This window comes from Hyla sarda, chromosome 7 (genome assembly GCF_029499605.1).
Source record: "Hyla sarda isolate aHylSar1 chromosome 7, aHylSar1.hap1, whole genome shotgun sequence".
NCBI lineage: Eukaryota > Metazoa > Chordata > Amphibia > Anura > Hylidae > Hyla > Hyla sarda.
This window is the reverse complement of record NC_079195.1, coordinates 216238583-216254816: the sequence shown is the minus strand read 5'-3', so window position 1 is coordinate 216254816 and position 16234 is coordinate 216238583. Positions and strand designations below refer to the sequence as shown.

General features: G+C 43.9%; 2 protein-coding genes across 3 annotated transcripts in view; one reads left to right on the top strand and one right to left on the bottom strand.

Moving 5' to 3' along the window:
- Positions 1–12458, bottom strand: part of PIGK (phosphatidylinositol glycan anchor biosynthesis class K) — a 149783-nt gene extending 137325 nt beyond the window's left edge. The window contains exons 1-3 of the mRNA XM_056532660.1: positions 12302–12458; positions 7572–7625; positions 283–374 (exon numbers count right to left, since the gene is read on the bottom strand). Coding sequence (XP_056388635.1) covers positions 283–374; positions 7572–7625; positions 12302–12385 — 230 coding nt within the window. The 5' untranslated portion in view covers positions 12386–12458. The remainder of the gene's footprint in view (positions 1–282; positions 375–7571; positions 7626–12301) is intronic.
- An 83-nt stretch (positions 12459–12541) lies between these two features.
- Positions 12542–16234, top strand: part of AK5 (adenylate kinase 5) — a 230351-nt gene continuing 226658 nt past the window's right edge. The window contains exon 1 of one of the 2 annotated variants that reach the window (XM_056532657.1): positions 12542–12559. The gene's annotated coding sequence lies outside the window, so the exon portion shown is untranslated. Of the gene's footprint in view, positions 12665–16234 lie in introns of both variants that reach the window. The other variant, XM_056532656.1, reaches the window with a different exon arrangement.

Here is a 16234-nt window from a genome sequence, read left to right as displayed (position 1 = left end):
TATATATAAAAAAGGTTTTGCCTGGAATACCCCTTTAAGATTTTTCAATAGAAGTAATTTACAAATATATTTACCTTTATGGCACCAGTTGATAAAAAAAAATAAAAAAATGTTTTCCACTGGAGTACCCCTGTAATATTGGGGGTAAAGGGACAATTTTTGGTATGTAAGGCCAACTTTAATGTTGTATTTGGAAGGAGTACCCCTTTAAAGCATGAACACTGCCACAAAACTGCCATAAAAGTGTCCATAAAATAGAAAAAGGAAACATTTTTGTCTCACCTGTCAGGAATTCCAAGTCTTTTAACACTTCTGTATACAGAAAGAGTATTTGCCACATGTCGGTAGTTGAACCAAAATCGAGAGGTACAAACCTTAAAAAGAACAAATAATACAGAGAATTAGTTTCCAGATACAACCCACAACTACCCAGGGCACAATGTAGAGAAGATACATTCTGGATGAAGGCGACTGCCCATGTGGGATCTCTCCGTAACACAGCAAGCAGCGGGGCGTGCCTCTGTCAGTGTTTCCCAACCAGGGTGCCTCCAGCTGTTGCAAAACTACAACTCCCAGCATGCCCGGACAGCCGAAGGCTGTCCGGGCATGCTGGGAGTTGTAGTTTTGCAACAGCTGGAGGCACCCTGGTTGGGAAACACTGCTCTACGTATATCAGACATATCATGAATCTATACTAGTGATGAGTAGCAGGGGCCATATTCGAATTTGTGATATTTCGCAAATATATTGACCATTATTCGTCCTATGTTCGCGAAATTCACATTTTCGCTCTGTTCATTAAATTTTTTTTCCCATGTGAAAATTTGCATGTGAAAAAAAAAAAATATTTATATATATATATATATATATATATATATATATATATATATATATATATATGAATATTGGGCATTACGAATATATAGCACTATATTCTAAATAGGGCCGATACCGATAATCGGTGGAGGTTAGGGACAATAGCCGATAATATATACCGATATTCCGGTATAAGTTATCGGCTATTTATCCCCCCCAGGGGCAACACCGCTGCAGATCATTGATTTAAAGTGGGCGATTTAAATCAATGAACTGCCGCGGGTTTTGCTGTGCCAGATAGCGCCGCCGCCACCTGCTTCTCTCCCCCTGCCTGTCCTGGGGTCCTCCTGAGTCCTACCACAGCCACCAACGCACCCCCTCCCCCGCACCGCCCCGACCAGAGACCGCCGCCACTGCCCCATTGCCTCCCCCATTCCCAGTTTTATAATTACCTGTTCCCGGGGTCCGCACTACTTCTGGCTCCAGCGGCGTCCTGACAGTGACGTCGCGTTGAGGACATCAATCGTCATTGCGCAGCACAAGGCGTAACACAGGACACCGCAGGAGCCAGAAGTAGCGCGGGCACCGGGAACAGGTAATTATAAAACCGGGGATGGGGGAGGCAATGGGGGCGGCGGCAGCGGCGGTCTTTGGCCGGGGTGGTGCGGTGGGGGGTGCGGTGCGTTGCGGTGGGGGCGGTGCAGGAGGCGGGGCATTATCGGCAAGGTAATTGCCGATACTGATAATGTCCAAAATCGGGAATATCGTCCAAAAATATCGGCCAAACCGATAATCAATCGCTCCCTACTAAATATTCTCGAAATCTCAAATTGCCGATATTCACGATAAAAATTTGCATTACGACTATTTGTGCTCAACACTAATCTGTACCCTACAATGGACAAGGACGGCATTTTGAAAGATTAACATTTTTATGATTTACGGAACAAACGTTGTTTCTAATCTTACAATGATCGCTCACTGGATAGCCGGCAAGGGCATTATGGGTAATTTATTTCAGGATTTTTTTTTTTTCAACCTCTAATCAGGAAAATCTAAATTATACTAAAGCAGGTTATCCTAAAATGAGGTTATCCCAGCATGCACCACACCCCGAGTCTTCACAGATCTTACGCAGGTAATATAATGTACGAGTATTAGAGTAAGACTGCACAAAGCTCGGGCTATAACACTTAAGCCTTTAATATAGAGCTATCTGCCAGATGAGACTATACACAGTCTATTGAGAGTCCGGGGAAACCCATCTGTGTTCTTTATTGCAACATAAATTCATTTATCTCAAGATATTAATAAACCGACAGACTCCGCTTCATGAAGATATATGTGAGAAATATTGCTGCAAATGTTTTAGATGCCAGTAGAAAATACCATTGTGTTCAGACATTTGTACCCCAATATTGCTTTTATTTAAAGGGGTACTACGATGGAAAAAAATTAACATTTTTTTTTTATCAACTGGTACCAGAAAGTTAAACATATTTGTAAATTACTTCTATTAAAAAAAAAAATCTTAATCCTTCCAGTACTTATTAGCTGCTGAATACTACAGAGGAAACTTATCTTTTTGGAACACAGAGCTCTCTGCTGACATCACGAGCACAGTGCTCTCTGCTGACACCTCTGTCCATTTTAAGAGCTGTCCAGAGTAGGAGAAAATCCCCATTGAAAACATATGCTGTTCTGTTGTAATGTGCTGTGTTTAGACTTGGCTTTGACTCACCTGGTTGACTGTCAGGCGCAACTGTATTTTTTGGCTCTTGATGTTGTGATGTGAAGTAATGCTGTTTTTGCTGAATGTATCTCTTACCTGTTAGGGACATGCTTTCTCTAACAATTGGTGTTTGTATGATTTTTTGTCAAAAACTTAATAAAAATTTACAGTTGAAAAAAAAAAAAAGAAAAAAACCTATGCTGCTCCGGACAGTTCCAAAAATGGACAGAGACGTCAGCAGAGAGCACAGTGTTCGTGATGTCAGCAGAGAGCTCTGTGTTCCAAAAAGAAAATAAATTTCCTCTGTAGTATTCAGCAGCTAATAAGTGCTGGAAGGATTAAGATTTTTTAATAGAAGTAATTTACAAATCTGTTTATCTTTCTGGCACCAGTTGATTTAAAAAATAAATAAATAAAAAGTTTTCCACCGGAGTACCCCTTTAACATGATTCAATGTTATCAGACCCTTTTACATTTTGTTATGTTAAAGGGGTACTCCAGTGGCAAACATTTTTTTTTATTTTTATTTTTTTTAATCAACTGGCGCCAGAAAGTTAAACAGATTAGTAAATTACTTCTTTAGAAAAAAAAAATCTTTACCCTTCCAGTACCTTTTAGCAGGTGTATGCTACAGAGGAAATTCTTTTCTTTTTGAAGTTCTTTTTTGTCTTGTCCACAGTGCTCTCTGCTGACACCTCTGTCCGTGTCAGGAACTGTCCAGAGCAGCATAGGTTTTCAATGGGGATTTTCTCCTGTTCTGGACAGTTCCTGATATGGACAGAGGTGTCAGCAGAGAGCACTGTGGACAAGACAAAAAAGAAATTCAAAAAGAAAAGAAATTTGCACAGAGCGAGGATGCACAGTGCCGTCATGCCCCCTCCCATAGACTTGCATTAAGGGGGGCGGGGCATGCGGGGCGCAACGTCACGATACTCCGTCCCCTGCACCGCCTGTCATCAGACACAGAGAGATCTTCGTTCTCTGCAGCTTAAAAAATGGGCGTGCTGCAGGACAGATCGCGGGGGTCCCTGTGATCTAACATCTTATCCCCTATCCTATCTTTATACAATGCAGCGGCACGGCAGGGGTATGAAGTGAGCTCAGAAGATGAACCGGCTTCATACCCGCTTGGTCCCGGCTGCTATCAGCATGGCTAATGTATTTTATGATAGGTACTCTTTAATAATAAAAAAAATCATATAAAAAAAAAAAAGTTAAATAAAAATTAGCCCCTTCCCTAATAAAAGTTTGAATTACCCTTTTTCTAATTTTTTATATAAAATTCTATAAACAAAAATAAATTATCGCTGCGTGCTTAAATGTTTTACAATATAAAGTTAATTAAACCACAAAGTTAACAGCGTAAATGTTAAAAAGAAATAAGAATTGTGTATGTTTGGTCGCTTCATATACCAGAAACAACTTTAAAGGAGTAGTCCAGCGCGCACTTTTTTTCATTTTATCCCAGCCCGGCACGTCACATGGAGCTTCAACCTATCACTGGCCGCAGCGATGTCCCACCTCGGCCAGTGATAGGGTGAAGTGCCGTGTGAGGTGCCGGGCTAACAGGAAGTAAGAAGAATACAGCCCGGGGACCGAACACCTGTACCGGAGCTCCGGGGGCTCGTTGGCAGGTAAGAGAAAGTGTGTTTTCTTTTATTTTGCAGCCCGGACGGTATAAAAGGAAAAAAGTGCGCGCCGGAGTACTCCTTTAATAAAAAGTGATCGAAAACAAAACTGATACCAATAAAAATAACAGATCACAGCTTAAAAAATGAGCAATCACATGGGGATCAGAAGAGGACAATTTTAAGAATATTCCTTATCACAAAGAGTTATAATTCTTTTTAAAAGCGTAAAATAAAACCTGTATAAGTTGAGTGACACTGTAATTGTATGGACCTGCAGAATAAAGATGTGTACGTCATTTGTACCTAGAAGTGTACTGTGTAGAAAGTTGCTAAATTCCGTCCTTTCAATTTCTCCCCACAAATATATAATTTTTTTCATTTCACTGTAGATTTGACTGTAAAATGAGTGATGTCCTTACAAAGTAAGGTGATGGCACATAAAAAAAAAAAAAAAGCCTCATATGGGTCTGTAAGTGGAAAACTGAAAGAGTTATGGCTATTAGAAGGTGAGGAGGAAGAAAACTAAACCTCCCCTTATTGTGTGTGTCAGGACAAGTGGATTGTGCTCCCGTTTTAGTCCTTTGGACAAGTAGTTATTTTCCCACCCCTAATAAGGTCGCACAGCTGACAATGCATATCAGAGTAAAGACCAAGCCCTGAGGGGAAAATAACTACCTGTAGAGCTCATAAATCTGGGCTTTATGGCCAAAGTGGCTAGAAAGAAGCCTGTGAGAAACAAGATTCTCTGTTCTAATGAACCCAATATTGAAGTTTCTGGCCTCAACACACCTGCCCAATACCATCCCTACAGTGATCATGGTGGGGGCAGCATCATGTCTGGAGGAAACCAGGCACTGCCCATCAGCCGCCCAATACCATCCCTACAGTGATCATGGTGGGGGCAGCATCATGTCTGGAGGAAACCAGGCACTGCCCATCACCCGCCCAATACCATCCCTACAGTGATCATGGTGGGGGCAGCATCATGTCTGGAGGAGACCAGGCACTGCCCATCACCTGCCCAATACCATCCCTACAGTGATCATGGTGGGGGCAGCATCATGTCTGGAGGAAACCAGGCACTGCCCATCACCCGCCCAATACCATCCCTACAGTGATCATGGTGGGGGCAGCATCATGTCTGGGGGAAACCAGGCACTGCCCATCACCTGCCCAATACCATCCCTACAGTGATCATGGTGGGGGCAGCATCATGTCTGGAGGAAACCAGGCACTGCCCATTATCTGCCCAATACCATCCCTACAGTGATCATGGTGGGGACAGCATCATGTCTGGGGGAGGCCAGGCACTGCCCATCACCTACCCAATACCATCCCTACAGTGATCATGGTGGAGGCTGCATCATGTCTGGAGGAAACTAGGCACTGCCCATCACCTGCCCAATACCATCCCTACAGTGATCATGGTGGGGGCAGCATCATGTCTGGAGGAAACCAGGCACTGCCCATCACCTGCCCAATACCATCCCTACAGTGATCATGGTGGGGGCAGCATCATGTTGAAGGGACAGGGAGACTGGTCAGGGTTATGGGAAAGCTTAAAGGAGTAAAGTACAGATATATTCTCAATGAAAACCTGATCCAGATCGCTCTGAACCTCAGACTGGGCCGAAGGTTCACTTTCCAACAAGAAAATGACCCTGAGCACACGGCCAAGACAACACATGAGCGGCTTAGGGACAACTCTGTGAATGTCCTTGAGTGGCCACCCAATGGAACATCTCTGGAGAGAACTGAAAATGGCTTCCACCGACTGTCCCCATCCCACCTGACAGAGCTTGAGAGGATCTGCAGAGAAGAATTGCAGAAAATCCCCCAATCCAGGTGTGTAAACCTTGTTGCCTCATGCCCAAGAAGACTGGAGGCCAGAATCACTGTCAAAGGGGCTTCAACTAAGTAAGTGGTATGAATACTTATGTCACTGCAAGATTTTAGTTTTTCCTTCTCAATAAATTAGCGAAGATTTCTAACATTATGGTTCTACTTTTTACGAATGCATTGTGCATCTATGGTGACCAAACGGTCGTAGCCTCTCCATCTCAAGAGAACAAACATTGGACAGTTTGGATTTCAATGTTTTTGCCCTGAGAATGTGGTGTCAGATGTGACTGATCGCTGCTCATCTCCCTAACAAAATAGGAGTAAAGAACGTGCTCTTACTGCTCACTTAAACCCTATAGAAAGGTACTATTAATGACAGACACACTTTAACCCATTATTGTAAGGCAGTGTTCACATCACTGTTTGCCAACACATTGCACGTATACCTTGGCATCCTGTCAAAATGAATTGCTAATAAATACATGCACGGGCCCCATTGACATCAATAGCCTGTACTTCAGCCAGTGACTATGTTGGGGTTAATCTTCCAAATGTAAATGTTTTTGGACTCGAGCCCTAAAGCGCAGAAGACAAGGATGTGAGAGCCGGCGAGCTGCACCCAAAAGTAATCTGTATTGAGGCTTCAGTGGCACAGGTAAAGAGACGTGTTCACCTCCCCTGCCGGCTCTCACATCATATTGAGGGGAGAGTGAAGAATTTCAATAATGAAGCCAGGGGCGGGCAGAATATAGATGAGGCAGGGGGGCCAGGCCAGCTGGCTCTTCGCCTCCATTACGTGCTGGGGTGCATTAGAAATAAAGCTATTTACTACCAAAATGCTTCACATAAGGAACGGATTAAAGGAGAAGTATCATGTAAAAAAAACTGGGGCCCCCAGCGATAGGTGATACATTTTTTAACATGATACTTCTCCTTTAATCCGTTCCTTATGTAAAGCGCTGGCACCCCCGCTATCTCCTGTTTAGAGCCCCGGCTCTCCTATACAGTGGAGCATCACCCCCCCGTCCGTCCGAAGCGCAGGCCACCACGCCCCCTCTATATAGTTCTATGGGAGACCTGAAGATCGACGAACGGCTCTCCTATAGAGCTATATGGAGGGGGCGTGGGGCAAAGGTCGTTGAAGCGCCACTATATAGGAGAGCCGGGGCTCTAAACAGGAGATCGCAGGAGGCCCATGCCCTTCGGATAGGGGATACGTTTTTTTTTTACATGATACTTCTCCTTTAAAGTAAGTGACCCATCATTTTACAGCTATTCGCCCACACTATAACACAGTATCCTGGGCTAAGTGCGGGTGATCAAGCTGTCAGATTCTCTTTAAGATTTTTAAATATAATTACAAATTTGTAAAATTTTCTAGCACCAGTTGATTTGAAAATATCTTTTTTTAAAGGGTTTATACCAAGCAGGGTGTACACCCATCTATGACAACAATTCGCCCCAATGAGACATGTGGAGACAATGCATATAACATTATGTGGTTTAATTTTATGAAGACCCTAAGAAAGCAAGAAAAGCGTAATACTTACTAAAACTGCCCAGTTATTTGTGTGTCCGCTTCTGAAGAAATGTTCTGCTTTATTCTGCAAATACAAGAGAATAAGGTTAATGCGCTATACATTAACAATTCACAGATCAACAAATTCAGGAGGGATTCTTGAAGCTGTGAGATCTCTTCCCCCACTAATTAATAATACATGAACCTTACTCCTATACTCGGCACAGGAAATGGGAGTCATAATGGCTCCCACAGCGGCTGTCACCAAGGGTCAGAAGGCAAAATAGCATCTAGCTCTAGTGCCCCCTATAGGTAGAGTCAATTACATAACTAGAGGTATGTAATAAATGGCAGAATGGCGCTGTGTACGGACGGACATCTCTGGTTTGGCTGAGAACAGTTTTGTCTCACGGGGGTGGACATTGCCTCACAGAGTAACTTCTTATAGATGGCAGTAGAGTTTCTTCATTCTGGATTAGAGATAACTTGTGTATATTATCAGGGGGCATTGCTGGTACCGCTGGGTGTGAGGTACATATGGCTGGCACGGCTGTGGCAAAGGCTTCCATCCGTAGCAAATCTAATTTGGCGCTAGCAAACAGAGCCAGTGAGGAAGGCTGAACTGTGGACATGAGCTAAACAGACCTAGCTGACTTTAAAGTACTCAAGCCAAAGTTAATGGGGTACTCCGCTGCTCAGTATTTGGAACAAACTGTTCTGAACGCTGGAGCCAGGAGTTCGTGATGTCATAGACCTGCCCCCTCCCATAGACTTGCATTGAGGGGGCGGGGTGTGATATCATGAGGGGGCGGCGCCAGCTCCAGCATTCAGAACAGTTTGTTCCAAACGCTGAGCAGCGGAGTACCCCTGTAACTTATCCCCTATCCCACAGGATAAGAAGCTGATCGCAGGTGGTCCGACCGCTAGGTCTCCCCACGATCTCTGGGATGGGACCTCGGCTCTCACTAAGGAGCGTTTGTCGTCTACTGGTAGAAGGCACACGCTCCATTCAATTCTATGGAGTGCTGTACTCGGGTCTTTTCGGCGCTTCCATAGCCACGGGGGTCCAAGCAGTTAGACACACCCCCCCCCCCCCCCCCCCCCCGCGATCAGCTACTTATCCCCTATCCCAGGCATAGACAAGCTTCAGCACTGCAGATGTTTTGGACTTCATCTCCCATGATGCTCTTACAGCCAAAATGCTACAAAAGCATCATGGAAGATGTAGTCCAAAACATCTGCAGTGTTGAAGTGCCTATGTCTGCCCTATCCTGTGGGTAGGGGATAAGATCATTTTGGCAATGGTTCTCCTTTAATGGGGTCTGTCGGGATTCGGAACATGACTTTGCTATTGCAGGAGTCAAAGGAGACAAAAAAATACTGCATGCATGAATACTGCATCCGAAGTATGGAGCCACTGACATAGATGTGAACCTAGCCCAGTGCTTCCAAAACAGGGTGCCTCCAGCTGTTGCAAAACAACTCAGTAGGGATACATTTTTTTTTTTTTTTTTTTCAACTTGCCCAGAATATTGGCATTTAAAAAAAAACTGGCCTTACCTTCCGGCTCCCAGCCTCCGCAGCGATCCTCTTACTGCTTCTTTTGGCAAAAAGAAGACGGTGCCTTGGCTGTGGAGCACAGAAGCTGGATACTGGAGGCAACGGGGAAGCAGCAGAAGGTAAATCCAGTTTATTTTTTTTTTATTAATGCAGTGAGTACGGATTTTTACGGGATTTTTCCCATTTATTAATTTTTTTATTTTAGAAAAACATTGCGTCCGTTTTCACCCTCAAGGGTACGATCACATGGTTGGGACTTACTGAGAGTTCATCTGATAAACTACAAATTCCAGCCAAAGGCCATCCAGGCACGCTGGGAGTAGAAACACTAGATTTGCAACAGCTGGATGCACACTGCTTGGGAAACACTGGCTTTAGGAGTATTATTAAAAAGCAATTCCAGATCAGTGGACACGAGGACGCTCTTCAGAGACAACCAGACTCCCGAGATAGAAGACGGAAGCCTCGCCACGCTATGTTTCTGTTCTCCATTCCTATGGCTGGACGGCAGGTGTGAACAGAGCCACAAACCTACTTCTCAGTCACCATGATCCTAAATAGTTCAGTGGGACAAATCTGAGGGTTTGTTATAATGTATCAGCCTGACAGAGAATTGTCCAGACTGTGCGCTATTGTAACAAACCTTCAGCTGTTAGGGTGCGTTCACATGGCCGTCTGGCCCCGTTTCGGTCCCGTTCTTGCAGGCTGTAAACGGATTTTAAAAAATCCCATTCGTATCAATGGGATTTTTTTTCACAATCCGTTTACATCCTTTGTACCCGTCTGCACTCGTTTCCGTTTTTTGACGAAAGAAAAAACGGCACATGCAGTATTTTTTCTTCCGTCAAAAAAATGGAAGAAAAAACAGATATAGTAAATTTAACATTGAAGTCTATGGAAAACAGACCGAAGCCTTTAATGTCATCTGTTTTTTTCAATCTGTTTTTACTTCTGAGCATGCACAGAACAAAAAAATAATTTTTTTTATTGGTTTATTAACCCCTTAAGGACTCAGGGTTTTTCCATTTTTTGTACTTTCGTTTTTTCCTCCTTACCTTTTAAAAATCATAACCCTTTCAATTTTCCACCTAAAAATCCATATTATGGCTTATTTTTTGCATCACCAATTCTACTTCGCAGTGACATCAGTCATTTTACCCAAAAATTCACGACGAAACGGAAAAAAAAAATCAGTGTGCGACAAAACCGAAGAAAAAATGCCATTTTGTAACTTTTGGGGGCTTCCGTTTCTACGCAGTGCATATTTCGGTAAAAATGACACCTTATCTTTATTCTGTAGGTCCATACGGTTAAAATTATCCCCTACTTATATCGGTTGGATTTTGTCGCACTTCTGGAGAAAATCATAACTACATGCAGGAAAATGTATACGTTTAAAAATGTCATCTTCTGACCCCTATAACTTTTTTATTTTTCCACGTACAGGGCGGTATGAGGACTCATTTTTTGCGCCGTGATCTGAAGTTTTTATCAGTATGATTTTTGTTTTGATCGGACTTTTTGATCACTTTTTATTCATTTTTTAATGGTATAAAAAGTGACCAAAATATGCTTTTTTGGACTTTGGAATTTTTTTGCGCGTACGCCATTGACCGTGCGGTTTAATTAACAATAGATTTTTATAGTTCGGACATTTACGTACGCGGCGATACCACACGTTTATTTTTATTTACACTGTTTTATTTTTTTTATGGGAAAAGGGGGGTGATTCAAACTTTTATTAGGGAAGGGGTTAAATGACCTTTATTAACCCTTTTTTTTTACTTTTTTTTTTGCAGAGTTATAGGTCCCATAGGGACCTATAACACTGCACACACTGATCTCTTATGCTGATCACTGGCGTGTATTAACACGCCTGTGATCAGTGTTATCGGCGCTTGACTGCTCCTGCCTGGATCTCAGGCACGGAGCAGTCATTCGCCGATCGGACACCGAGGAGGCAGGTAAGGGCCCTCCCGGTGTCCTGCAAGCTGTTCGGGGCGCCGCGATTTCACCGCGGCGGTCACGAACAGCCCGACTGACTACCCGGGATACTTTCACTTTCGCTTTAGAAGCGGTGGTCAGCTTTGACCGCCGCTTCTAAAGGGTTAATACCGCACATCGCCGCGATCGGCGATGTGTGGTATTAGCCGTGGGTCCCGGCCGTTGATGAGCACCGGGACCGACGCGATGTGATGCTTCATATCGCGGGAGCCGGCGCAGGACGTAAATATACGTCCTGCGTCGTTAAGGGGTTAAAGGACAACTGTAGTGCAAGACTTTTATATATTCCTGTGCCCGGGCTGCAAAAATAAACTTTAACATACCTTCCTACGTGCCCCCGTCGGTCCGGTACCAGCCTCACGGTCCAGCGGTGCGAACCTCATTCAACTTCCTGGGGACGGGGACGCCGCAGAGCAGTCGACGTATCACCGGCCGCAGCGATGTCCCGCCCCGGCCGGTGATAGGCTCAGCCCACTGTCATGTAAAGAGCCGGCCAGAGCTGGACCGTGAGGCCGGTACCGGACCGACGGGGGCACGTAGGAAGGTATGTTAAAGTTTCATTTTGTCCGGGCACAACAATATATAAAAGTCTTGCACCACAGTTGTCCTTTAACTGAACAATAACAGGTACAAATGGATAACATCCGTTCGCATCCGTTATTGTCCATTTTTTTTTTTTTTTTAAAGACTGTTTATTTTTGACGGGAGAAGAACGGGATGGGTCTAGACGGCCGTGTGACCGCAGCCTTAGAGACATCAGGTCTTTGACGTGACCTATGACCCCTGACCCATGGCAGATAGGTGGCATGTAAAGTCACTGTTTCCCCAGCCTGTGGCTCTGCAGCTGTTGCAAAACTACAATTCCCAGCATGCCCCGACAGCCGAAGGCTGTCGGGGCATGCTGGGAATTGTAGTTTTGCAACAGCTGCAGTGTCACAGGCTAGGAAACACTGCCCTGCATAATTGTAGCAGTTGCCCCTAGCAACCAATCAGATCACAGCTTCCATTCTTACAATCAGAAAATGTCTGACAGGGCATGCTGGGAGTTGTAGTGCTGCGACACAGCACGATTTCTCTGTCTTTTCATGTATACATCTTCCCACTACAGGTTGTGCTATATAACGAGGAGTGCTATAGGTACCGCAATGACTAGGCCTGTAAACACACCGAACAAATATAACGCAGCGCTTCTCTCACCTCCGCATACTGAGCGCTCGCACCCAGGGCGAAGCACACCGCAGCGCACACCAGCAGCCGGCCACCACAGATGAGCGCCGCCATCTTTTCCCAGGTGACAAACAAAACCCGACTTCCGCGCCACGTGACCCGCTGGTCGCGTCACGTGACACTGGTGGTGAAGGGCAATACTGCGCATGTCCGTGGGTAAGGAAACCGTTCGCTGCACTCTTTGGTCTAGTCGCTCGTGGCAACCAATCACCGCGCAGCTTTCACTTGGTAAGAGTGATTGGTTGCCATGTGAACGTTTTTACAACAGCCGAAGCAGGCGACGGGCTTGTTGCCCATAGCAACCAATCAGATCGAGGTTTTTATTTTGTGAATGTAAGAATTATGAGATTTGTGATGGGATGGTTGCTAGGGACAACAGCTATAATTACTAAATATCCATATGTAACCATATATATATATATATATATATATATATGGCTCAAGTCCTGCAGGAACGTGTGGGAACTGAGTTCCTGCACTTTTTCCACAGCAGGATCACCATTACCATTAGCAGAACCAGCTCTTGAGTGGAAATCTTGGATGAGTTCCCTCCCTTTTTTTTCCGGGACTTGACCCCTGGAAAAAGAAGGCTTAGGGGAGACCTAATAACTATGTATAAATATATCAGGGGACTGTACAGAGATCTCTCCATGATCTATTTATACCCAGGACTGAATCTATAACAAGGGGGCATCCTCTACGTCTAGAGGAAAGAAGGTTTCTACACCAGCACAGACGGGGGTTCTTTACTGTAAGAGCAGTGAGACTGTGGAATTCTCTCCCGGAGGAGGTGGTCATGGTGAACTCTGTAATAGAGTTCAAAAGGGGTCTGGATGCATTTTTGGAGAATAATAACATTGCTGGTTATGGATAATAGATTTATAGGGACAGAACAGTGATCCAGGGATTTATTCTGATGCCATATTTGGAGTCGGGAAGGAATTTTTACCTCTAGTATGAGGGTTTTTTGCCTTCCTCTGGATCAACTCAGTAGGGACTCATTAGGGTTATAGGTTGAACTTGATGGACTCTGGTCTTTTTTCAACCTTATAAACTTTGTTACTACATATATATATATATATATATATATATATATATATATATATATTATATATTACTTGGGAATTGGTCTGTTCCTGAAGCTGTGCACCCACACAGATCTGGAATCCTTGAGCACGGTGCTCCCCTTCATCTATATTATATATATATATATATCCATAAGGTCCCACAAAAGGGAGAATCAAGAGCAACTTTCTCATTTTCAGCCATCCAGGAGACACTGTGGGGGAATTTATCATTTTCTGTATAAGGGTCTATTCACACGTACAGTATTCTACGCAGCTTTGATGCGCAGGATTTCAAGCTGTGTTCAGCCATTCAGTTTACATTGTAATTAATCTGCAGCAGAAAATCCTGCACATCAAATCTTATCATATCTGCTCAGAATACTGTACGTGTAAATAGACCATAATAAGGGTTTGTTCCCACTGCGTTTCTGCCTGTATTAATCATATCCGTCAACATCCCGCCGAAAACAGGATGCTGACATATACCAGGAGCGGCGGACCCCATTCACTTCTATGGCTGACCGGAGTCATCTAGGGACTGCATTCAGGATGCTTTCGCTGTTGTAAAGAAGTCTTGTGGTGAAAAACTTACCCCCTATCCACAGGATGGGGTATAAGTCTTAGATAGCGGGGGGGGGGGGGGAACCCCCACAATCTTTTGTATGGAGCCCGGGCTATCTGCAGGAGTGGCACGTCATGACCCCGAAGCGAGGGCCGCCATGCCCCCTCCATATAGGTCTATGGGAGAGTTGAAGATAGCTGAATGGTTCTGGTTAGGAAACACTGACATAAAATCAGTGTCTTGACTCCTGCTATCTTATCTGTCCATGGTCCTGAATCTCATATTACTATAAACTTAAAGGGGTGTTCCAGGAAAAACTTGATCCAGAAAGTTAAACAGATTTGTAAATTACTTCTATAAAAAAAATCTTAATCCTTTCAGTACTTATGAGCTTCTGAAGTTAAGGTTGTTCTTTTCTGTCTAAGTGCTCTCTGATGACACCTGTCTCGGGAAACGCCCAGATTAGAAGAGGTTTGCTATGGGGATTTGCTTCTAAACTGGGCGTTTCCCGAGACAGGTGTCATCAGAGAGCACTTAGACAGAAAAGAACAACCTTAACTTCAGAGGCTCATAAGTACTGAAAGGATTAAGATTTTTTTAATAGAAGTAATTTACAAATCTGTTTAACTTTCTGGAGCCAGATGATATATAAAAAAAAACAGTTTTACCCTGGATAACCCCTTTAATGTAAATGGAGCCAAGTTGTATCAACAAACTGAGAATAGGGGTGGTGCTGCTTTTGGAAGAAATCCACACTTTTTTTCTATCCCAGGATAACCCCTTTAAAAACTGCATAAAAAAAAAACCTAAATGTTGAGATCATACCCTAAAGATGTCTATACACCAACAGCTGATACTTATTTGTTCCCAACATCCTCATACACATGCACACTCCACTGAGTGTGCTTTTCTCGAATAGCACAAAGCAGTGTTTTCCAACTCGAGTGCCTCCAGCTGTTTCAAAACTACGACTCCCAGTATGCCCAGACAGCCAAAGGCTGTGGTTGGGAAACACTGACATAAAATCAGTGTCTTGACTCCTGCTATCTTATCTGTCCATGGTCCTGAACTCTCATATTACTATAAACTTAAAGGGGAATTCCAGGAAAAAACTTTTTTTTTATATATCAACTGGATCCAGAAAGTTAAACAGATTTGTAAATTAGTGCATAAGAAGACAAAGAAAGGTCGGCACTCACCGGGTTTCCAATTCAGCAGATTTTATTGCACAATACTCACAGCCGTAGCGCAATTCTAGGGGAGACGACGGATGGTACAAAGGGGGGTACCACAGAGAGGCGAACGGCTGTCCGGGCATGCTGGGAATTGTAGTTTTGCAACATCTGGAGGGCCACAGTTTGAAGACCACTGAGATAGATGGTGTAGATGTGTAACATAGAGTAATACATACATTTCCTCCACCTTTCATCTGGTGTAGGATGCCATTGTGGCACTTGTAGTCTGCTACAGGCATCCCCCATTGTATGCATTTTATGCTGGGGATCGCCCTTAGCAACAGACCACAAGTGCAGGATCTGCTCCCCCAGTATAAATGCACAACTGCATTTGGGTTTGAGCACCTCCTGCTTTTTGAGATCACGTTTTTTTCTTCTTGTTGTTAAACCCCTTAGGGACTCAGCCTATTTTCACCTTAAGGACTCAGCGTTTTTCCGTTTTTGCATTTTCATTTTTTCCTCATCACCTTCTAAAAATCATAACGCTTTAAATTTTGCACATAAAATTCCATATTATGGCTTATTTTTTGCGCCACCAATTCTACTTTGCAGTGACATTGGTCATTTTACCACGGCGAAACGGAAAAAAATTTATTGTGCGACAAAATTGAAGAAAAAATGTCATTTTGTAACTTTTGGGGGCTTCCGTTTCTACGCAGTGCATTTTTCGGTAAAAATAACACCTTCTTTATTCTGTAAGTCCATACGGTTAAAATGGTTCCCTACTTATATAGGTTGGATATTGTCGACTGTCACGCCCCCCTCCCATAGACTTGCATTGAGGGGGCAGGGTATGACTTCATGGGGGAGGGGCTATGACATCACGAACTCTCGGCTCCAGCGTTCGTAACATTAAGCAATGTTATACAGGCCGTGCAATTACTACTTTAAATTGTGGCAGAGGGTCATTACTTTAGTGTTGTCAATAGAGATGAGCGAACTTACAGTAAATTCGATTCGTCACGAACTTCTCGGCTCGGCAGTTGATGACTTATCCTGCATAAATGAGTTCAGCCTTCAGGTGCTCCGGTGGGCTGGA